Raw genomic sequence first — 23772 nt, forward strand, 5'->3', positions numbered from 1 at the left:
AGGCTGAGAGAGCTGGGACTGTTCAGCCTGCAGAAGAGAAGGTTGAGGGGGATCTTGTCTATGTTTATAAATACCTGACAGGGAGGGTGTAAAGATGACAGAGCCAAACTCTTCCTAGTGAAGCCCAGTGACAGGACAAGAAGCAATGAGCACAAACTGAAACACAGGAAATGGTCTGAACATAAGAAAACAGTTCTTTACTATGAAGGTGGTTGAACACTGGAACAGATTGCCCAGAAAGGTTGTTGAGTTTCCATCAGTCTCCATAAGATATTCAAAACTTGACCAGACACGGTCCTGGGCAAGCTGGTCTAGTTAACCCTGCCCGAGCAGCAGAGTTGGATCAGATGATCTCCAGAGGTCCCTTCCAACCTCAACTATTCCGTGAAATCAAAGGTTTCCACAGCAAATCACATAGCACAACACGAGAATCAAGAGATCCTATTTCTTGTTGAACTAAGTGAGCAAAACTCACCCAAGATACCACCCTAAGCATCTGGTAACCTTAGTGGCCAGAAATAAGAAATATGGTTTCAATAAAGTATTTTAAAAAGTTTATTTGTCTGTTTTTTTTTTTTTTAATGCACATACACAAAAGAAAAGAATTTTAAAAAATGCATCATACTCTTTCATCCTCAGATTTTGACTCTGGAATTTTCTATTTCCCCCCCATTCCAATGGTTTGACTTTATAAGTAGAGTGCTATATTGCTATATAATGACAGACTACATTCCTACAATCAAGAACGCTACAAAAAGAGCTTCTTGCAGTCTATTCTGTATCTTAAATAAATAGTTTTTCCTCTGGGCTAGTAATCAGAAGTCCCGGGACTATTCCTGAACTTGTATATCTTAAAATCCCAGGCTTGATATTTTTCATGTGAAATCTTCCTCTGTCTTCCATTTAGATCCTTAGTTTCCCTCATTTTCAGAGGGAAATTGAAGGCTCCTCAAAATATTTCTTAACAGAAATTTCTCTCACCAGTTGATTAGTGAACCAGTAGGAAGATGGCAAAATTTATTTTGAGTTTTCCAATTCATAATTGTTTTCTGTTTAACTATTCCACAAAAAATAACTGTAGAAGAGGACTAGGAGACACAGGCCTCAAGAACTCCTTGCAAAGTTATTTCTTGTGCCCTAGGAGATAACCTCTGCACTTTTTAAAGGAGTGAGCTTCTCCTCCTGTTTCCTTGGTGATGGATCAGAAAGTGAAGACAAGCCTTTGTAACACACAAAGCTGTCGCTAGCAAGAGAAGGCACAGACCTAGCTATACTTAGGATATACTCAGGAGAGATGGTTACATTTTGCATTAAACAGAAAGTAGCTCTGGCACTCAGTCTTCATGACACAGCAGTTACCTAAACTTTTACAGCAAAATGTATACCCCCCCCAAAAAAAATCAGTCAGCCTCTGATCTCAATTTAAGTCTGCCATTCACAAAGCTCTTTCTGCTTTTAAGATATTACGTATTGGTTTCTAGTTGTATTCTTTCCTTTTTTTGAGAGCATGACCTTATTTTTCTTGCTGTTATTTTTGTTATCAGCTCCCAATTGGAAGCAATGAATTATATTCAAACACATATCCCTCATAGTATAACATAAACAACTGCCAGAGCTGTCTGACCAGGTAGTACACTGCATATTCTGTTCAAATTTACACTTTATTAAATCCAGAGAAGTTCCATTAAACTCAGTAAAATTAATGCAATTATTCACAATTTAATTTAGTTTTGAAATGCAGATTGTGTTCCTAAGCATCTATTTTCAAGTTACTATGGAAACGATTTAACATCTTGGTACTTCTGTCATAACTGACAGGGAACTTTAGATGAGTAATTTTAACAAAATTTTAATTTTACAAAGCGAAATTTTTTTCTTTCCTTTTTTAACATTTAAGTAGGGGCACGGCACGGGCTTACACAGGTCGGAATAAGATAATTTAACAAGCAAAAGCTCCCTCTAGCGGCAAAATCAAAGGAGGCCAATAACCCCTTAAATGGAAATTAGGAGATCTCACAGCACATATGGTCTTATTCTGCCTCTTCGACCCACTGCCATTCTCTCTGCACCCAGTTACAAGAATGCAGACATAGGGCAAAAAAAAAATTCCTTTATTCAAAGGAGATATGAAAAGAAGAACAAAGTAATATCCAGAAGATAAGAAAGTTCACGATCCTGAGGCAACTGATTCAGTAACTGAGAGGGTCAGCAGCATCCCAAACTGCCACAGCAGTACAGCATTTAAAATATTAACAGCAGCAAAATCAGCCTTAGTTTTAGAAAGGTGACATACTTTAGATACCAGGCTTTTCTCCACGTTTTGGGGGAATTTGCTGAGGAGAATCAGAAGAGGCAACGAGAATGTTCCTTGAGCTACATACTTTGACTAAGATTCAGAAAGGAAGTAACACTGCCCACTATACAAAGTGCTAAGAACTAAAGACAGAACGGTCACCCTACACTATTTTCAGCAGCATGTTACCCGATCTCCTGACACAGAGCTAAGAATATGTACACTCCTGGACACAGAGCCAATCTGCCTCTGCGCAACTGCTACATGCCAAACTTCTGGGGTCCAGAAAAAAAGTTTTCCTGCTGCAACAAGAAGGAAGAGACAGGAGCTAGAGTGCTTTGCCACAGACCATAAGTGTGCCATAAACATGGGATGTAACACAAAGCATATCACCTGATGATGGCAAAGTCTTTTTTGGCACATGATATTGAAGACTGTCCTTAGGTTTAATCAATGATGGTTAGAAAACAACCTGGGAAGAGCTCTGGCTTTGAGAAAAGTCCACCCTTCTCGAACCTTGGACTTTTAGGAGACAAGGGGTACTTTGCAACTGACCAACTATCTCCTGTTTAACAGGGTTCAAACATAAAAAAACAACCATAGGTGCTAGCCTAAATAGGGACATTTATTTTAAAGCAAACTGAGCCAGGATGTTGGTGGAAATTTGCAGGAGTTTATGAAGGCTATCAGCTTGAAGAGGTAAGCAAAGTGGCCCTAAGCATTTCCGTATTTTCTTCTGTTGCTCTCTTTTCAAGTATCAGATGCAAAACAGCCTTATTGCTTATGGAGGTAAGGTGTAAATAACCTCCAGTACCTTGTTATTGGCCAGGCTGCATGCCCAGTATAATACAGATGACTTAAAATGATGTTTAAAAGACAGGAAAAAGTTTGTGCACACACAGAAAAGACAAACCTTGGCCTTCCCCTTTTGTCTCCTTTTCATCCATTTTTCCTCCGGCATTTGCAATTTACATTGCAGCTGGAGACATCACAGTATTTCATGAACGGGATCGCTATTCTGCTTTAACTGTTATAGCACTAACCAAAATGCACGATCAGGACGAGTTTCCAAGAGCTGCAGCTCAAGACTGCAAACAGGTGAGAATGAGGGAAACCAGCCTTTACTCTGTGGAAAGTTCTATTTCATAATCTTAAATCTCTAGTCTTTTGCAAAAACCATCTCACAAAATCATCAGAGCCATCTTTGAAGACTGTAAGTCCGGAAACCTATATATTGTTATTGTTTCCTGCAAACACAAATCATTTATTTTCTATTCAGGCCTTTCTACCCCTTTAGAACTTTAAAAAAGGGTCATTAAATGACACAGGAGGAGATTATTTGCTCACCTTTCTCCTCCCCAAACCTCTCCTAAGAGGTCAAAAATGAGTTATTATTCAAGTGAAAGGCTATGCGAAGTTAACACATTTTCCCAGAAAACAAAGATAATAGATGCATGAACAAGCAACTTTTATTTTTAATACTAGAGAGGATCTGCAAAACAGTTTTAATATTTCTCCTCGTGAAGATACGTATCGTTCCCAAAGGCTGCAGAGTTTGTTAGTAGCTGAAAGGTAGACATCTAATGTTTCCAGATTATTCTGAAACAGATTACTCTGCTCACATTATTAGAGTGGTAGCTAAAAATCTATTCTCGCTTTAGGTTGTTATTCAAATGCTTCAGTTTGGCAAAGTTTAGATAGACATTTGTTAAAGTTCCAGCCTCCTACTCCTGTTGAAATCTACAATAAAACTGAGATTAACTTCAGCTGGAACAAGACTGAAGCTAAAGTTATAAAGTAACCTTTAGCATTAAAACAAATAATGTCAGAGATAGAGGTTGATGGTTAAGGAAATGCAAAAAAATAAATCTATGTATGACCTTAGATTTGCTCTTCAGTGTACTAATCTGAAATCACGCTCTTCAGCCAAGAAATATTGTCCCAGCTTATAAAACTGTCTCATTCTAGAAAACTTCAAATATGACTATTCTCTGCATTTATCTAAACAAAAAAACCGTAGAGCATAGATAAGACTTTTACCAAATGATATCACTCCAAAATAACACGTAACTCTAGACATCAACATGTTGTTTATACGAAGGAAGAAGGGAAACAGATGCTCTCATAATTTAAGCTGAAGCATTCACCTGTTATTTGTTTTGCAGTCTTGCACAGATGGAAATAACTGAAATGAATTATTCCTTGTTAACTATTATTCACAATGTTACTGAAGAGTGCACATGCAATGGGAAAGTATTTTATAAAAAGCTGATGTCCAACAGCTTCTAAATAAATTCTCTAAGCACTTCCTAAGCACTGACTATAATTCTAGCAGTGCTTTGACTCTTCATTGTAGTAAAATTAATTACATAATAAGATTAATTACAAATATAAGCTCAAAGCATAGAGGAAATGGTCAGGCACACCATCATCAAGCTGGAATTCTGTAACACTTTTTGGAAATGTGTGTACCTTGTCCAAGGACAAGATTCTCTCAAAAGCAAGACTGGCTTCTTAAGACAGCCACAACCAATAGATAGATTATTGGTAGACTGATGAACAAGTATGTCTTCTTCTACGGAAGAAGAAAAAGATCAAGAAAGCAGTTTCTTTCATCGCATTCTATATATGTCCTAACCTCAAAATATTATAAAGAGCTAGTTATCTAAATTTTTACTGCATCATTTCTTCTAAAAGAGTATACACTCTTGTACACATGCATGTTCAGAGGTAGTTTATTATCTGAAGAAGCCTTATTATATTTGTTTTTACTAAAGAATTCTTACGACCGTGTAATATTTCTTCTTCCCCCAATTCCCTTTCTCCTTGGCCTCCTCCACCCACCTATGTCATTTCTTCTTCAGTGTACCCACATACACACACACACACACACACACACACACACACACACACACACTTTCCCTCAAACATCCCATACTAGTATAACATAGATCTGGCATTATAAAGAAAGTTACTGTGCACTAGACAAATTCTGTGACTGAAAAGCTAGGCCTTACTCATCTGCAGTTTAGGTACAATCTGAACAGAACTAAATCCCATATGGCTGCTCTGGGGTCTTTCAGAAAGATGACTCTCAGAAGTGTCTTCTTTGCTGAAGAAACATTAAACAACTGCTGTCCCCCAGCTACCTTCTCCAACATTTTCTCTCATCCTTGTCTAAACGTTTGTACAATCTCTTTAGCACTATTTAGCTACCACGCTTCACTCCATAGTCACTATCTTCTCAAATTCTATATTTGGAGGGCCTAGTGTATCTTTAAAATAATTGCAATATGCTTTAGGAGAAATGTAAGTAGATATAGGGATATCATAATAATAGCTTCATATTTATCTGAAAGGAGAATATCTTTTTTAGGCTGCTATGAAATGAAGCTGTCTGTTCACAATATGCCTTCAATTAGATTAAAGAATGGATACAACAAAATATCAAAGTAATAAATAAGAGTATATTTTTCTTCAGGGAGAATGCTTGCACATATTATAGAAAACAGGACAGATGGTTAAAAGTGTATAGCTCAAGAATAACCAAGGTTCTTAGTTGCATCCAAATTTTGGTTATTAAAATGACACCTGTGCAAATCTGCTTTGATATACTGCAGCTGTGGTTTTGCACGCACTTTACAAAACGTAACCCTCCTCTTAAGAATGCCTTTAGTTCCCACTCTACACAAAATTAAAAGGCAAAATCTACATGACCACCAGGCCTCTTGAGTAACGCACATAAAGAGTTCTCAGAATGCAAGTAAATTTAAATAGTTAGTAGAATCAGAAGATCAAGATACTTACAGCTCAAATGCCCATTTTCATTGGAATACTTCAGGATTTGCTGCAGGCTGGGAAAGAAAAGAAAGACAAAATCCTTATATAAAGAACTGAATGTAAGTGTAACTCACATATCACAAAGCATGATCATTAAGAACAACACTTGTCAAGGCCACTTTTCACCATGTCAAAGGTCTTCCTAGCAGCTCAGTTGTTACACACACCATACATCCTAATAAACTGAAACATTATTTTCCAAAGACAATCTTCTTAAAAACTTCTCGTCTAGTCCAGCTCCCAGTAACACTGTGAGATCTTTACGTCAGAAGAAGGAAGCAAGCTGTGCCTTGCTCAGGAATTCAAAGAATAATAAGGAGAGATTGCAACAGGAGGGGCTTTCACTTTTCTTCCATGACTGCCTTTGAGCAAGTCACACATTTTACGAGTGACAAATCTGAAACTTAATATTTTTTAAACAAAATATTTGATAAGTGCATGCTTCAGTTATGAATCAATTTCTGTAGGTATTCACACTTTGCTCCCTTTGCTGGTTAACTATGTGGTATTTCTCTCATTGGATAACCTAAGCCTTAAAAATAGTTTATTTTCCAACTGCAAGCTACCCACAAACATTCAAGAGTGTTTAATGGATCTATTTACAAGGTAATAAAAAAAAGGTTCCAAACAAGTACTTCTTTGTTTCAAAGTTAATGCTTTGACTCCTTATCTAAACTAATTTTCACAACACCTTTGCTCACTACTGACACTTATACATCATATTTATATCAGGTCCCTATTGCAATACGCTCTTCATACCAAAAAAAAATCCACACACGCCCCCTCCCCAAAGCACACAGGTTTAGCACATGATGAGAAACATCAGAAAAAAATACAGAAACTGTCAAATAATAACAAAAACTACACTTAGAATAACAAGCTGAAATTTTAGCACATTAAATGCTTAGCCAGTGTTAAGACATAGGTAAGAATAAATAGCACATTTGCATTTGTATGAAGAACTTGCTTAGTACAATGGTTACAAATATATTAATGATCTGGGTTGCAAATAGCAGCTACTCAAATGGAAAGAAGGAAACCGCGTGTGCATGCGTGTGTGTGCACATGCACCCATATATTCTGCTGTATTCAACCAGCTCTTACTACAGAATATAACAACAATCCTTCTGAGCTTTCTCCAGAGCTTAGAAAAAATGGCTTTTCATCTTCCTTAAGGACTATAACAAACTGAGCTTGTTAATGCAACTCAGCACTTCATAATGTTAGCTCAGAAACTATATGACAAACTGTAGCTTTGAAACTTTCAAGTAACCTTTCTCTGGAGCACAGAGGCAGCTGGCTGACTGAAAGTTTATTGGGAAGGAAAAAAAAGGTTAAAGTTGCTAAATTTTCTTTGAAGATGTTCTGACTTCCCCTCTCCCCCATCCTCAAAAAGACAACTTAAACATAGCCCTGGAAACTGTTGAAAGAGATTTCTCTGTGATAAATGATTAGCAGGAAATTCAAAGAAGCCCTTTTCCCATGTTGCTAACACAACTTCTCTTGGGAGCTCTGTGATCCTTGACAGCAGAGTCCGCATGCAGACAAAAAGATTTACAGTAGGAAAAGCTCGAGTCACAAAACAAACTAAATCACCTGAAAAATCCAAATACTACTCATGACACTATGTGCAAGAAAGATTTGTCATGTGTCCTTCAGACAGAAAAACACAGTGGAACCCAATTGCCTGAACAACTTTGCTTTTAAAAATGCGGAACACCATAAGCCCTTCTTCCTGCTACCTCGGAAGGAAAATCCCTCTAACAATCTCTCCCCAATAACAGATTGATACAGTATACAGCCTTTTGAGCTTGCTACACTATTAAATGCTGATGTTACCCTATTTGCTGATGCACACTTTCACTTTGTAATGAAAAATTTTATAGCACTTAAATATTTATAAAAATAAAAAAGAACAAAACCTCAATTAAAAGTATACATTATTTTGATAAATTTTCTATCAGTTATTTAGCCATGCTCTGTTATGGTTGCAGGCAAGTGACAGGGCCACAAACTGGACACTGGCCTGAAATTCAGCTAACTAAGGGGAAAGGGAATAACAAGGTATGCCAGGTATATGATCTGTGCTACCTGGGTGTACTTGTCAAGCAGCCCTAGCTTTGATCACTGCAGCTGGAGCAGGACAACAAACCAAACCTGTTGTCCTGACCATATCATAAGGCTTGAGCCTGTTTCTGCGGTCAGGAGAATGGCAGGCAGGATGCTTTCCCTGGACAGCAAGAAACTAGCTAGTGGAGCGAGCTGGAGTTTGTGCAAGGCCAAAACAATACCTTGAAGAGCTGACAATTGTGCAGTCTATCAAAACAAACAAACAAACAAACAAACAAAAACCAAAAAATATATAGCAACTCCTGCAGTTTTAACATACTTTAACTAGCTTTTGATTGTATTGTGTGAATATAAATAATGTTGGAAATTAAACGTAGAAGTTTTTAGAGGAAATACAAAATTAATAAAGAAATGGAAAAAGACATACAAACCAAAATAAAGATAATAATGCATTAATTAAAAAAAAAAAGTGGGCACAACACATCATTTGCATGCCTAACACATCATGTCAATATAACTCATGAAGAGATGCTAAAAGGGTATGTGGGAGAAGGAAATTCTCTACTTCGCTATTAATCTGCACTTGTATTTAACAAAAAGGTAATCATCCAAGCTCCTGATTCTTTAGTGCCACTTCAAAATAAAATCTAGAAGTTCATCCCTGAGGGGTTTTCTCATTACCAAATATCAATATGCTATGTAGTCCAAATGCAACTACATAGAATAAGTAATGTTGCATATAAAATGGGACCAAGTAACAAGAAATTTGAGTAAAGGAGAAGAGATATACAAGAGTGTTTCTCAACTGCCACATTAGCTTGGGCTCAAGCTGACACACGAAATTTGCCTACCATTCCCACTATTTGCTGGCTCATGTTCTGGCCTGAGTTGCAAGCGAGCTACTCAGCTCACAGGACAAGTAAGCCTGGGCCAAATCATATACTTGGTTAAATTTATCCCTGCAGGCATAGATATGACTGGCACCCCACTGGCTTGAGCTAGCTCACCTTTTCTGATCTCTAGATGTTTTTAAAATGCAAAAAACACAGATGAATAGTATCCTATGGTACTTTAAATGCTGCTAATACTATTCCTGCTGATTCTGTTTAACTCCTAAGATTATAAGGCTGATTTATAGGGCAAAGAAGCCCTTCCCCAGACCCTCATAATTTTTCTTCACACCAGACAACCCACCTTGATTGCCCCCCTAATAAGACTTGTATGACAGAAAATCTTCTCTAGCAGCACATCAAACTATAAGGCAACACGATGCAAACAAGTCAGGTAGGCATACCAGACAGTTCTTAGACTAGCTAGCAAGTCTGAATTCAGCCTTACCAAAATAAGAGGGATCCAAATAGTGCAAGACACAGGTAAATGAAACAGTATCACAAACGTTAAACCATGCAGATACTGAAGGCAGTACAGACAGCCTCCAAAAACATTAGAGACACACCTGTCAAGTTTTTTTTCTTTCTTTCTGCATGTCCATGACCCCAAATAATAAATACAGTCTGTGAGACTGTCTTCTCAATAGCTTTTCTCTCACTGACACCTTTTTCCTCCCTCCAAAGATAGTCTTTGTTTCCCTTTGAAGTACCTGACCACTGACATACCTGCAACACCAGAGGCAGGTATTTCCATCACCTACCAAACCTGATTATGCCAAGCTGAATAAAAACAATAATGGTATTTAGGGCTGACTAAACACCAGCTGGGAAGGAACTGAGAAGCCACCAGCAGACTGCATCTCCCAATACAAACTGTGGCAAGAGACTAAAGCCACTCCTACTAGCCTTCCTTCAGACACAGGGGAGAGCAGCATTCCTATCAGCTCCCCTAGAGCAAGGGGCTTATTCAAATTTCTACACCTCAAGACCATGAACCATTTCCAAGTACCTTTCCTGCACCCTCTCCCAGGCTGGGTCACTAACCCACTCCCACCACACTCCCCCCCATGCCTCACCCGCTCACCTCCCTCTCCTTCTCAGCAGCAGCACCACCCTCTCCCAGCATGTTCTGGAGCTAACAGGGCACTTTTGGCCCCCACCATTGCAGAGGCCCCACCTGCCCACCCAGGTGCCACCTGCCGCAGGTTCTAGAGCCTTCCACCGCCTACCTGGGGCAGACAGCAGAGAGGCCGCACCTGAGGAGCTGCCCTCCTCACACAGCTGCAAGAGGCAAACCTCTAATTAACACAACCAGGCTTTTTATTAGCGTGCTGAAAGCTGCATCTAGCTAGGGCCTCGGGTCCTCTGTGCAGTTCATGCCTGCTTTGCTCCAATGACTCAGGACAGGCCTGGTGCCTTTTTTAAGATTGCAGAAGCAGAGCAAAACAAATAGAAGAGAAGATGATGGGTAACAACACTGTTTATAACTGGCAAAGCCTTAGCAAGGTGTCCCTGAAGAAAATACATCGGTCCTTGAGGCTGGAGGTCAGGCTGGCCCACCCGCGCCCCTTACTCCGGGGAGGGAGGCACACGAGCCCCGCGCGTTCAGCCCTCGCAATGACAGGGGACAGGCTCGGAACGGTGCTCTAATTTAAAACGCTTCTCTCTCTCGGCCATGCCGAGTCAAACGTAAAGACGGGGCTGGTCCCCGCTCCGCGGGCAGGAGGCGCCGTGTCGCCTTTGTTGCGCGCCCCCCGCGACCGTTAGGGGCGGCGCGAGCCCCCCCCCAGCCCCCCGCCGCGCCGGCGCCCCCTGCGGCGCCGCGCCGGAACTGGGTCAGGCCCCGAAGTGGGCCGCGGGGGCGGGGCGCCGCCGCCGAAGGGCGAAGGAGGGGCGGGCGCGCTCCTCACGCGTCGCGGCGTGGTGACGCGAGGCGTCTGCGCGTGACGTTGCGGCGGCTTTCGTCCTGCTCCCGGTCTCGCCCTCGCCGCCCCTCGGCCTGCTCCGGCCCGCGCCGCCCGCCCGCCCGCTGCCGCCGCCATGGCGAACGTGGCCGACACGAAGCTGTACGACATCCTGGGGGTGCCGCCCGGGGCCTCCGACAACGAGCTCAAGAAGGTGCGGGGGAGGGGCGGCGGGCAGCGCCCGCGGAGACCGGCGGCGTGGGGGAGGGGCGGGCGCGGGGCCGCCGCGGGGGGAGGGGGCGGGCGGCGGCCTGGGCCGGCGGGAGCCCGCGGGCGCGGAGCGGCGCGGAGGCCCCGGGCGCGTGGCCGCGAGCGGCGGCGCTCTGCCGGGCCGCGCGGCTGAGGCCTGCGGCGCTGGGGGGGGGGGGGGGGGAGCGACGGCAGGCGCCCGGTGCCGCCCGAGCCCGGCGGGCTAGGCCGCGCCGCGGGGCCTGGCTGGCGGGCTGGCGCCGGCGGAGCGCGGTAGGCCGCGGGCAGGCGCCTGCGGAAGGGGGGCCGGCGCTGGGGCCTGGCCATGCTCCCCGGCCCGGCGCCGGCAGGGCCCCCGTTGCTTGCGGGCCCCGCCGGGAGGCCCCGCGCCTCTCGCCCCCGCAGCCCCGTGTCCCCTTGCCGCCTCCGAGCCACATTCGCAGGCGGCGAGAGGCTTTTCGGGAGGAAAATCCTCATGGGGAACCAGTAGATTCTGACTGGGGCCATTGTCTGAGCCACCCCTAAGCCTCGTTAAGGTTTTACTTTGCTCATTTATTTGATTCCTTTTAGGCTGAAAGCATCAAGGTAAGACAAACAAAGAAACGAGGTAAAAGCCTGGAGCCTGGTCGTCAGCATCACAATTTATTACCTCTATTTTGTTTAATTCTCTGATGTATAAACCATGTTTTCTGAAAGGACCCCGTTATCCTTTTTTGCTTGTAAATGGTGGTTAACTAGGCAGTTTACTAGCAGTGACCTGCTTCCGCTGATGGGTGGTGCTGCTATTAACAACTATGCCCTACCCATCATGCATGTGGTAGCCTAATTTGTGCAGGGACAGGCAATCGCAGTGTTGAAATTGTGTTAGAGGTGGTATGCAGTAAGAAGATAGTCCTGTATGTTGAACACAATGAAGTAATTTTTTTTAACTGAAGTTTGTTAAAAATACATATACAAAATACATACCTTCTGCAAGAATTAAGAAATGACAGCAGTTGTTTTCTTCCACTGAAAAAGCCTGTGATGCTCTGTATTAATTACATACCAAGCTTAAGTTTAAGGTATTGCAATAGCAAAGTTTCCAACTGCCTGCAGCAGTGAGAAGTTCATATGTATATTATTGTCACTGAGAAATCATTTGGATGATGTCTTGATGTCTTAATTTGGTATTTTAATCTATCCAAAAGTATAGAAAAGAGAAAACAAAATAGGTAGAAGATAATAATAGAAGTTACAGTACAGTGCCAATGTAGATCTTGATTCTGGATCTAACTAATAATGGTAACTTGGTGTTAGGCCATGGGCAGTCTTAAAGATTGCTCTAAAGTGTTACGCTCCTAAACAAAGACATGAGCTCTCTCTCTTTTTAAAGATCACTATGCAAGCTTCCTTGTACCTGATTAGGTAATGTTATAATAATAGATTTTCATTTTTTTCCCCTCTTGGTTAGATGCCTTAAAATATGCAAGGAAAATTAATTTTTATTACAGAATACATATGCTTATGTAAGGTTATGTGTTCTTACTGATAGTAAGAGCTGATTTTGTTCTTCACTCTTCTTTGAGTATTTTGGAATATTGGGCTTATAATATCAATGTTCTATTTTTGTTTTATTAGTTGCTCTTTATCACTGACTTCTCTTTTTTTTTTCTCGAGTCCATGCACAAGTGCTGGGTATTTCAAGATACATCAGTAAAGAGGAGTAAATGTCCAAAATACAAAAAAGTAATTTTACCTGTTCCAGCACGCAGTGAAAAGTTGTGAACTCTATAAAGCCCTTTTTGTAAAGCTCTCTTAAAGCTGTGGTTTTAAAGAGCTAGTTTAAATGCTCAATTGTGCAGGAAAAGAGCTATTTAAAAACTTCACTGTAAGAACTGGAATGTTTCAGTTGTTTGCAGTCACATTTGTAGTTTGTTAGAGCTAACATGCTTTTGGTATGTACAGAACAAAAATCAAGATTATTTATGTTATGTGATAAACTTATTAATATCTGTCCCCGGTGGTTATTGGGGGATGCTGGGATGGACTGGAGTGCGGGGGGAGAGTTTAGCACTTTACCCTCAAAAACTCTCTGTAGGAAAAGCTTTTGACTGTCCATCATAACTAACATAGCAACTGTGGCTGAAGAAATTTCTTCAGTCCTCCAAATCAGAAGCAGAACAGGTGAAGTACTGCTGTAGGGAAGGGGTGGGGGAAGATAATACTGTGGGTTGCAAAGTACTAGTTAAAAAAAAAAATCCTGAAAATTCCCTTTTGGAGATTTGTCTGTATTTATTCCTTTTGCTATTTTAGAACAATGGAATTGCATCACATGCACCAGTCTGTGTATTTCTGCATGTGTAACGCATGTAGTTAGTTTAGGGTGAAATTAAATTTTCCTTTATTGATAGATAAGGAAGAGTAAACTGATTATTTATGGAGATTGACAGGATTGGATGAGAAGCTATGGCAGCCATTTTGTTGTTAATATATTGCTGAAATTGAGGTGAGGCACAAATGGGTTGAAACTTAAGATTGTTATATTACAGGTTTAGAGTGGTTTACATAAAGTAATTTTAATGAAATAGTGTATATTCCAATGTAGTTTTTCACCTAAGTTAATGGAGATAAGCAGGAAGATTAATTCTAGCTATTGTGTGATCTAGTCGTGTTTAAATCCAAGAGTATGTAAATTGTGCATACAGTAGAATCGGATATTTTTATGTATAATTTGGATGTATGAGTGATTTCAAAACACTCATTTTCTCGCTTTATTAGGATTTTCTTACTAGAAAGAAGACACTAGACTGAGTTTCTCAAAAAAGGACAGATTAATCAAAATTGAAACTAATTCTGTACTTCTTTCAACTAGGCATACAGAAAGCTGGCCAAGGAATACCATCCTGATAAGAATCCAAATGCAGGGGACAAAGTAAGCCATCTTTTTTAAAACTTCTAAAATTTGCTATTACAGTAATATCTAAGGACCAAATACAGATGTTGAGACGCTGCTGTCTCAGGTTGTTCAGAAATAGTAAGAAGTGTGAGATGGAACTCTGCCTTGTCTGCCTCTTCCCAATCTCAAAACCTCCCTATTTACCTCATGACAAAATGAAGCAGTTTGCTGAGACTGACATGTTGAGAAAGTAATGATGAGGGGAAAATTACCTCTCTTCATCTGCCAAGATGGTGTCAACTGGCATTTACATAGGTATTTGAAAAACACAAAGAATTAGTTTTCCGGATCTTTCTAAGAAGTATGCTAGCATGTGAAGTATGTAGGTACAGAGGTTCTGGAGGGTGAAGCAGACACCAAAACTGCTACTACATAAAACAAATTGCGCATGTGGGAAGGCTGAATTAGATATATTGTGTTAATGGGAACAAAAAATGCCGATTAAGTTGGGCATTTCAGTTCAGCTGAGTCTCCTTAAGAGAACTGAAGTTCTAATGGTTGATGAGAAGTGGATTAACATGACTATGAAATGATACTGATTTGTTTTGTAGACAAATATGTTAATATGCTTTTTCATAAGATGCCCAGTTGTTTAGCTATTTTAAGTGCTAACAAGTCTTGCAGTCTTTGCTATTAGTGTGCAACATTTCTTTTTACCTGTTGGCTGCTGCAGTATTGTGTACTTAGTTTTCTTCAAATGGGGCCTTGGAGGAAAAGAAAGCAGTCTTGTGCTAGGCACAGTGAAGAGCAAGTCAGTGGGATACGTGCAATAATATGTAGTGGTTCTTGTTTTTTAAACGAGGTAACACAACTAAAGCCGAGTCTGCTTTTAAGTCTTGTGTATTTATGAATGGGAGTGGAAATCTGTTTTGCTGTATACCTTCTTAATGAAGTGTTGATGTTGGGCAAGAAACAGCATAATGTTCCCTTGAAGTTCTAAATTATCATGGGCTTTTTTGACTCTCTCTCTCTTCTAGTTCAAAGAAATAAGCTTTGCCTATGAAGTATTGTCAAATCCAGAGAAACGTGAGTTGTATGATAGATATGGAGAACAGGGCCTTCGAGAAGGTAGTGGTGGAAGCAGCGGAATGGACGATATTTTCTCCCACATCTTTGGTGGTGGATTGTTCAATTTCATGGGTGGTCAGAGTAGAAGTCGTAATGGTAGAAGAAGAGGAGAAGATATGATGCATCCACTCAAGTGAGTATCTTAATACTGCAGTTTATGTTCACTTGCTAGCTTTGCTGATCAGTAGTACTTGAGTTACCTACTATATATTTTTAGTACACTGCTCACCTGAGAAATTCTGCAGTTTGCACATACTCTTCAGACTTGTGTGTCACAGATAGCCCAGACAGTACTTAGCTAGAGTTACTTTTCACAATTAAAGATTTACCTAATACTTTGCTTATGTGGTTGATAGCCTAAAAAAATTGGTCAGCAATTTTTTCCTTAGTTTTACTTCTTAATTATGTTTGGAAATTTTAATCTGAAATTCATCCAACAACTAAGTATGTACTCATTAGCTGAATTAAGAGAGCAGAGGTACTTAAGCTCTGGAAAAACTTCTTTCGTTGATTTGTATTTGTAGCTTAGTATCAGCTGGAAGTAAGTGCAAACTGCATAATTAATAGATAAGTGAGGTATTTATTTTATTTTTTTTTCCTTCAAACAAACTGCTTGAACACTAGATCTAATTTGGTAGGTCTCCACTTGCAGTTATGGCTGGCTTCTTGCCTGCTGAGCACCTCCTTTCTAAGTTCTTTACAAGTTTGCCAATCACAGATCACAGTTAGGGGTAGCCTAACTTTGCTTAGCAAAATCTGTTTATTTTATCATGCTTGCTTAGTTTAGTAGCTAGTACTGCATACTGTATTATTAATTAGCTTTGTGTCTTTGTAATTATTTGTAAACACTGATGCCAGGCAACCTTTTCTAGCTCAAAATACACTGCGTTAAAATTTCTATCCACTAACTTCTAAAGCCTTTTATACACAAAAGGGGTTTAGAAACTTCTATTAATGTATGAAAGTTACTGGAGTTTGCTAGTGCATTCAGAGACTTCTAAAAAATTGAAACATAAACAAATGTAAAGACTAAGTGAGTGGCCTTGGGGATATGGCAAAAAAAGTGCTATCTTTTTTTTTTTCCCCCAGTGGAAAGCCCAAGATAGTATTAATTTTAAATATTCAGTATGTATTCTTACTTATGTATGCTATCAGTATTGTCAGGATAGTCTAGAATGAGGTTTCTTTCTCACCTCTCTGGCAGAACTGAAAAATTAGATGCACTGTGTAGTAAAACCTAAAATGGTAAATCAGCTTGTTTCCTATGAAGAAACACAACCAGTCCTAGCTGTTTTTTGCTGATTGAATCTAAAGCTTTTATATGAAATTATGTTGAGGATTATATCTACGTGTTCATGGAGAGGGAGTATTTTTAGTGACTCTTTGTGAAACCTAGAAGGCTGCTTTAAAGTCTTCTAATAGCAAATTATTATTTTTTTATGAAGATCACTGTTTTGGGGTTTTTTATATAGTTTGTCCTTGGGAAGTATCTTATTTACATGGGGGAAGTAAGTTGTTAAATGATAATCCAGGAGAAAATGCTTTATTTTGTAGAGTCTCTTTAGAAGATTTGTATAATGGAAAGACAACTAAACTACAACTTAGCAAGAATGTCCTTTGTAGTGCATGTAATGGGTAAGTTTGTTTATATTTTTGAGTTGTCTGGATGCTTTGTTGGTGTATAGTGAAATGAAGCATCTCATATGTCAGATTTTTGTTAGTATTTGGCTCACTGGAGCCTGGTCTCAGACTAGAAAATTTTTCAATTTGACTGATACCGTTGATGGAACCGGAACTACTCAAGCGCTTTGTTGGGGGGGAGGGGGTGGGGGGAGAAGCCTAAATAAAATGGTGGTGCAATTGGGCATGTCGTACTACTGTTGATGTCTTTTTGTCACGTTTCTGGAAAATTTGGTTTTCGTGCAACTGGTGCTTTCTATTCTAGGCAGGGTGGAAAGTCTGGAGCCGTTCAGAAATGTAGTGCTTGCCGGGGTAGAGGTGTACGTATCATGATCAGACAGCTGGCTCCTGGAATGGTTCAGCAAATGCAATCTGTATGCTCTGACTGCAATGGAGAAGGTAGGCTAGCTATGCTGTACTCCTACATGCGTTTGGTTGGCCCTAAACATTTGTCTTCAGTCTTGAGGAGAAATTGCTACATAGGTTCTGTCATATGCTGAATTGCATCTTATCCAGGGAGAGTTTTGATTCCAGCTAGTCAGTTGGGTCTCAATCTGGTCTCAACATGGAGAAATCGCATTACTCAGTACAGCAGTAAAATTTACCATGTTTAATGTACTGAAAGAAAGCCTGGAAGCTTGAACAATAGAGATTGCTCTTTGGAAACATTTAGATATGAATATTACTCATTGCTATTACTTGTCCATTAAAGTAGAAGCCAGGATTTTGGGTTTTTGAGAGCTCTTTGTATTTTTGCAGCCTTCTAATATCTAAGAGCAGGTCTATAGATTTCTAGCTATAACCTAAACTAAACTTGAATTTTAACTTCTAAACACCAAGAAGGTGCCTTTTGCTAAACTGATTATATTTAGGGAAAAGTTCAGCCCATGCTCTGCACTTCAAGTGTTTCCTTGCTGGAGTTTTTTGCAATTTGCAGCATAGTAACATGTTGCTTTGTGGGTGATTCTACTCATGACAATACCTGGAAGTTAAAAAAAAGTTGTATTTTTGACCAGTCAACCATTTCACAAATAGTGTCTTTGGACATCTTGTTTTCACAGTTTAAATATGTAGTTTCAGCTACATCGTAACATTATGCTTTGTTTCACAGAAAAGTTGTGTAAGCTGACAATTTTAATGTCTTAAACCAAGTGCTTTTGCTGGCGGCACTTAAAGCAGTATTGGAAATAAGTGCTGGAATTGTACAGTGCATTTAGCTTAGTATATTTTGGTTGTTCTGGACAGGGGCAATAGCTTACTTGAAAAGTAAAGGCCAAATAGAACAGAGAAGTCACTTTGGTCATCTTGCAGTTTGCTGGAAAGGATAATTGTCTTTCTAAAGGCACCTTGCTAAAGGCAATGTGAAAAACTATGCAGTTTGAGTATAAGTGAAATCCTTTATGTGCCAGGAAATGTTGGATTGTTTCTATAGGAGAATATTCATATTGCTATTGCATGAAGCTGTGATTTCACCTGCTATCTTACCCCTGTTTTGTATGGAAGACTCTCGCTTTACCGGCAGTGTGTATATGTAGTACTTTATTCTTCTGGTATTGTGCTGGTGTACTGCAGAATGTGGCTCTCAATACAGTCCTTTTTTCATTGTTGTTAGCAGAAGTGGAACTGAGCTTCCTAAATTCAGTAGTCTGAAATTTGTATTCTAATTTTTAAGGCAAGGGAGACACTTTAGTTTGTTTTTAAGCTTCACGCTTTTGACTTACAGCTGTTACCCTCCAGCATGACGAAGGATGGAAAAGCAGGCTTTTTTGGAGGAGCCTTACTTCTTTTTGGGTTGAGTGGTAAGGGTATTGAAGTCAAAGTCAGTCTTAAGGAAGAATAGAAGCCACAGATGAACTTTTGTTTTTCTCTAATGCACTCTGGCTTCTCAAAGAGTTGGATTCTGTTCTTTCTTTCCCTTCTCCCAGCTACAGTAGACTGGGTCTGGCTTTCCTCTTGTGAGGAATGGATAAAGGAGCATCTAAATACCTGGTTTGCTTGCATGTATTCTTCAGTCTACTTCAAAATCATTTTTTCTTCAGAATTGAGTACAATTATCTGAAAATCTCTAAACTGATAATTGTCCTTCTTTAGGTGAAGTAATTAATGAAAAAGACCGCTGTAAAAAATGTGAAGGGAAGAAGGTGATCAAAGAAGTAAAAATACTTGAAGTTCATGTAGACAAAGGCATGAAACATGGGCAGAGAATTACCTTCAGTGGAGAAGCAGATCAGGCTCCAGGTGTGGAACCAGGAGATATTGTTCTCTTACTCCAAGAAAAGGAGAATGAGGTAATACTTTTGAGTTTATATTCTAAATACCTTTTATCCTAATCTTTTAATATTAAAATGATGTAGATGGTTGTTCATTTTGAAGTAATTGATATTGCAGCTCTAGGAGAGGCAATGAAATAGCTTTTAATAGATATATAGCAAGTAACATTGCTTCTAATTGTGAGCCAAAAAAAAGTTTGCAAGTCTGCTGCCCAAACACATGTAGATTCTGGTGCTTCCTCTTGATAATAAAAGGTAAATTTGTCAGGTAAGCTCAGGTTGACTTTCATAGATGCAGACAGTTAAGAGCTGTTCACGGTGTTAACTTGCATCTGCTTCACTTGTGACATTAACATAAACACTGCGTGTTGCTTTTTAATTAATGTCTTGTGAGATGGCAGGGAACTCCTGTTAGAATCCCCAGATGGTGCTTTCTATCTCTGCTACTGGTTTTGGAATTACAACACAGATATTGTGGCCTGACAGAATGCTGATGTTACTAATTTATTTAACAAAATGTTAAAAACTGGATTATTTTATACTGGCTTGTTAAATCTTATGCCTATTTTGTTCTGGAGTATATAAACTGCACTTTTGAACTAAATATTACAAGTTTTTTTTGCTTTATGTTAAACTACTGCATGTGCTGAAGCCTCCCTTAGGGCAGAACTGAGGTGATTGCTTCTGTTTACAAAGCCCAGATATCACTATGATGAAGTAAGAAATAGTTTGGGTGTTAAGCATTGAAAAAATGTTGAATGGAACAGTGGTGTGAAAAAAACTTTGTTGTGACTCAAAGAGTAGCATTAGGTGTGAACTTAAATTCTGGTTGCCTAGTAAGGCTATAATATTTGTTGTCTGAAAGTTAGGAACTTCTACAAATTTTTCAGTTTGGTGTTGAGGGTTGCTGTTTTGTCACAATCAATGTTTTATATACCTCCTTACACATTCTTCTTTTTTCATATGTAATATAGTTGACACAGAATCACAGTTGATCTTGACTATGACAAGGGCAAAACAGTCTACAAACATGAACCAGTCTGAGATGTGCATGACAGCTGAAATTCCACGTGGCAGATACCATCTCTGTCTTCTAATGAACTACATCTGTTTTTACAGTATTAGCTGTTCTGAAAAATACAGTCTAGGTTTACACACAGCTACAGACTTTCAGTGTAGCTTTTAGTATGCTTAAAGTTTTCCTCAAGGTGGGAAAGAAGGCAGGGGAGAAGTAATGTTTTGGAGTTATGCCAGTGGACAAAACTTAGATTTACTCTACTTGAGAATCCTAAGTGGGATGGCTTAAGGATCACTTAAGACAGCTGTGGACTAGTTGATTAAAACCCTGCTCTATAGATAGAGCAAGCTGAAGCAGATACCTACAACTACTATTTAAAGTGTTGAGAAACAAGAAGTGTTTTTGTACTTGGAGGCAGGGGGAAGTAGAGTCAAACTGCCATAAGTTTTGTTTATAGGTTTCTTGTGTGGAAGATCTTGAGGGTAGGAGAGCACTGCTGTTCTACAGGGCTTTTTTTCTAATTTGAACCTCGCATCATAGTATATACTGTAGTTTGCCTTATCTTAGATAGAATTTTCATGCACAGCAAACTTTCCAAGCATGTTATGTGGGTTAGCAGAAGCAGATTAACTTTGTACAAAGGCTGTTGGCTAGCTTTGGCATGGAGAATTTTTAAGAATAAATAATAATTAATTGTTAGAAGAATTCACTAAATAGTGAGTCTTGTGAAAATATATTTGTGGTACTAAAAAAGACATCTATTTGTAGGTGTTCCAGCGGGATGGGAATGACTTGCACATGACGCACAAGATAGGGCTTGTTGAAGCACTGTGTGGATTTCAGTTCACATTTAAGCACCTTGATGGACGTCAAATTGTGGTTAAATATCCTCCTGGAAAAGTAATTGAACCAGGTAAGTTTGACCTGATAAGGACTCCTCTGACTATGCTTTTGTGGTTCTTGAACACTGAATCCCGTTCTTATTGTTACCTGCACCCAGGCTGGAGAAATTGAGAGACTTGCATAGGGTAAGATTTGTTCTGAAGTAGCTCTTTCCAGCTTACTTCTCTTTGAATTGCAGGTTGTGTTCGTGTAGTCAGAGGTGAAGGAATGCCACAGTACCGCAATCCTTTTGAGAAGGGGGATCTTTACATTAAATTTGATGTTCAGTTTCCTGAAAATAACTGGATTAGCCCAGAAAAGCTTTCAGTAAGTACTCTTTCAAGCATAAATGCAGTATGCTTACTTGACAGTGTACAAAGTGCTTGTGTTGTACCTATATGCTTGCCTTCCAGTATTTAAATTTGGATGCAAGTACAATTACATATGTTCCCTATAAACAATGTTAAAAGAACAGTAACTTGAAAATATCTGTTGGAATGTAAATTTCTGGAATGTGCCTTTAAGAGCAGTGCAGATGTTTAAGGGCAGGAGGAATAATCTTGCAGTAACTGCTACTGTGTGATAAGTTTTCAGAGTGTGACTGTGTATTTACTGACTGTGTATTTACTGATTGTACTTTGGGCAATGATATGTGGAGCTGTTAGCTTTCTTTAAGTAACATCTAGTCAGTACAGATACTTGGGATACTTCTAAATGAGCATGCACTTCATGGTTTACATCAGCTTAAAGAGTTATAAAACGAACCTGCTGTGAGAAGAAGGCTTGAGGCTGCAGGAGACTAGTCACTGTATTTAGCAGATGCAGTACTGAATGTACTTCTTTTTTGGGGCAGGAACTTGAAGATCTTCTGCCAGCTAGACCAGAATTTCCCAATGTAATTGGTGATACAGAAGAGGTAGATCTTCAGGAATTTGATACCACTCGTGGTTCAGGTGGTGGCCAGAGGCGTGAAGCTTATAACGATAGTTCTGATGAAGAAAGCAGCCATCATGGACCTGGGGTACAGTGTGCCCATCAGTAAACATTTGTCTAAAAAGTTGCACAAGGATTTTCTTTCAATTTTTGCCTGACTTGTTTTCAACAATCCAACTGGATTGTATAAGTAATCCAGATGAACCAATGGACATCTATTGCTGTATGTGTAACTTTTAAATTGGTCTATAGTATCTACAGAGTGTAATTTAAACTAACCACAAAGCTTACATCTTCATTTTGACTGTGTAGCAGAATAAAGCACTTGAAAGGAAGACGAGACTCCTTTTCACATGGGTTTTAAGTTTGTCCTCGTATCTGTGCTTGATTTTTACCAGTTTTGTGTAGATTTTAAGTTTCATATTTTAAATTCAAATTCTACATTGTAAAGTTTGTGTACAATTTGTCCTGAGGCTTGGTATTTGGCTGCACCTGCATAAGCTGCTACAAGTAGAATAAAGAATTTCATAGCCTGTATCTATCATCTAGATGCATGGTAAATGGGCTTTGCACATAATGGGTTTAGAGCTGACTGGGAACAATGGAAGACTAAATTAGAAGTGGTTGTAAGTTTTTTCTACCATCTTGTGAACAGTTTCTGAAATTAAATAAAAGCAGTTGGTGTATAATATATTTCTTTTGCCTTGTAACTTTTACTTTTCCAGTGGTTTTAACTACTACTGTGCACCAAGTGATTGTAGGGGTAGACATTATATAAACATAGGGAGGCTGAAGCTGCTTTTTAAGAGCAGGTCATGGGTAGAGAAAGTTTGTTGTGCTGCATGCGAAGTAGTCTTTTCTTGAAATGAGATATGGGCATGGGGAAGACTGCAGCCATGGTCCTTTTATTTGAAGAAAGTACTAGGATATCTGAGTGCAGTGAAGAGATACCAAAATCATCTACTCCCAAAACAATGGTGTCTTTTAATCTTTGATGAAAATCAAAGCCTGCTTTAGTCTGACTTCCTAGAAAAACACTTTCATTTTAAATTTATGTCTTCGCAAAAACAAACATGATGCTTGGCAATTTGTGGTTGCATTACTTTGTAAAGAGATTAGCATTTTCCTTGAAAAAGGTTCTTTGCTTGGAAACATGCTCATATGGCTGTTTTTTAGTATCTGTTTTCAGCAGTTTGCCTGTTTTTGCGTTTAACTAGTAAGATCTCAAGTTTTCTACCATAGTCCCATTCTTTTTTTTTTTTTTTTTTTTTAACATGCTTTTAATTGGTAAGGTATCACAGCTAAGCAAAATCTAAGCCTTACATAATGATGACGTACAGTTACTTATTTAAGAGTTTTGTTAGTTCTGTTATGGTGATGAGAAACTGCATGAACTTTAATCAGCTGCTGCTTCATAGTGTTGTTCCTCTTACCGTAGAGGAGAGGAAATTAGAAGAAGCCTCTGTGTTTCTTCACAAACCTGAAGCGTGTAACATGTTTAATAGTAGCTCAGATTGTTGTTGACACTGTTTACCGGCTGGAGGGACAAGCTCCAAGGGTCTCTGCGTACTTGGGTCGCATCGGCATTTGAGATGATCATTGAGCATTCTCATTTTGGAGTGCAAAGCTGAAGCAAGAATAAATCTTGTTTGACCTACATTTCAATACTGACTTTTTATACTGTGTGGCATTTTCATGTAGTGACTCTTTACTTATTTTTGTTTAGTAAATCCTTGTTGC

The 23772-nt window shown here is 39.5% G+C and overlaps 1 protein-coding gene and 1 long non-coding RNA gene across 3 annotated transcripts in view; one reads left to right on the top strand and one right to left on the bottom strand.

Moving 5' to 3' along the window:
- Nucleotides 1–6380, bottom strand: part of LOC112984406 (uncharacterized) — a 106283-nt gene extending 99903 nt beyond the window's left edge. For both annotated transcript variants that reach the window (XR_010391431.1, XR_003259491.2), the window contains exons 1-2: nt 6260–6380; nt 6101–6147 (exon numbers count right to left, since the gene is read on the bottom strand). This is a non-coding gene — a long non-coding RNA (uncharacterized LOC112984406). The remainder of the gene's footprint in view (nt 1–6100; nt 6148–6259) is intronic.
- A 4602-nt stretch (nt 6381–10982) lies between these two features.
- DNAJA2 (DnaJ heat shock protein family (Hsp40) member A2) lies at nt 10983–22725 on the top strand. The gene is made up of 9 exons (XM_064519595.1): nt 10983–11211; nt 14098–14157; nt 15159–15382; nt 16804–16884; nt 17195–17328; nt 19021–19217; nt 20986–21130; nt 21299–21426; nt 21953–22725. The coding sequence occupies exons 1-9, from the start codon at nt 11134–11136 to the stop codon at nt 22139–22141; spliced, it is 1236 nt and encodes a 411-aa protein (XP_064375665.1). The 5' UTR covers nt 10983–11133; the 3' UTR covers nt 22142–22725.
- The last annotated feature ends 1047 nt before the right edge of the window (nt 22726–23772 follow it).

Source organism: Dromaius novaehollandiae, chromosome 13 (genome assembly GCF_036370855.1).
Source record: "Dromaius novaehollandiae isolate bDroNov1 chromosome 13, bDroNov1.hap1, whole genome shotgun sequence".
In the NCBI taxonomy this organism is placed as follows: domain Eukaryota; kingdom Metazoa; phylum Chordata; class Aves; order Casuariiformes; family Dromaiidae; genus Dromaius; species Dromaius novaehollandiae.

Excerpts from the sequence above, each read along its gene's own strand:
- DNAJA2 (XM_064519595.1), top strand. The coding sequence starts at position 11,134 with ATGGCGAACGTGGCCGACACGAAGCTGTACGACATCCTGGGGGTGCCG. Across the intron at positions 21,131-21,298 it reads TGGAAAAGTAATTGAACCAG|GTTGTGTTCGTGTAGTCAGA; the intron begins GTAAGTTTGACC and ends TTTGAATTGCAG. Across the intron at positions 21,427-21,952 it reads TTAGCCCAGAAAAGCTTTCA|GAACTTGAAGATCTTCTGCC; the intron begins GTAAGTACTCTT and ends TTTTTGGGGCAG.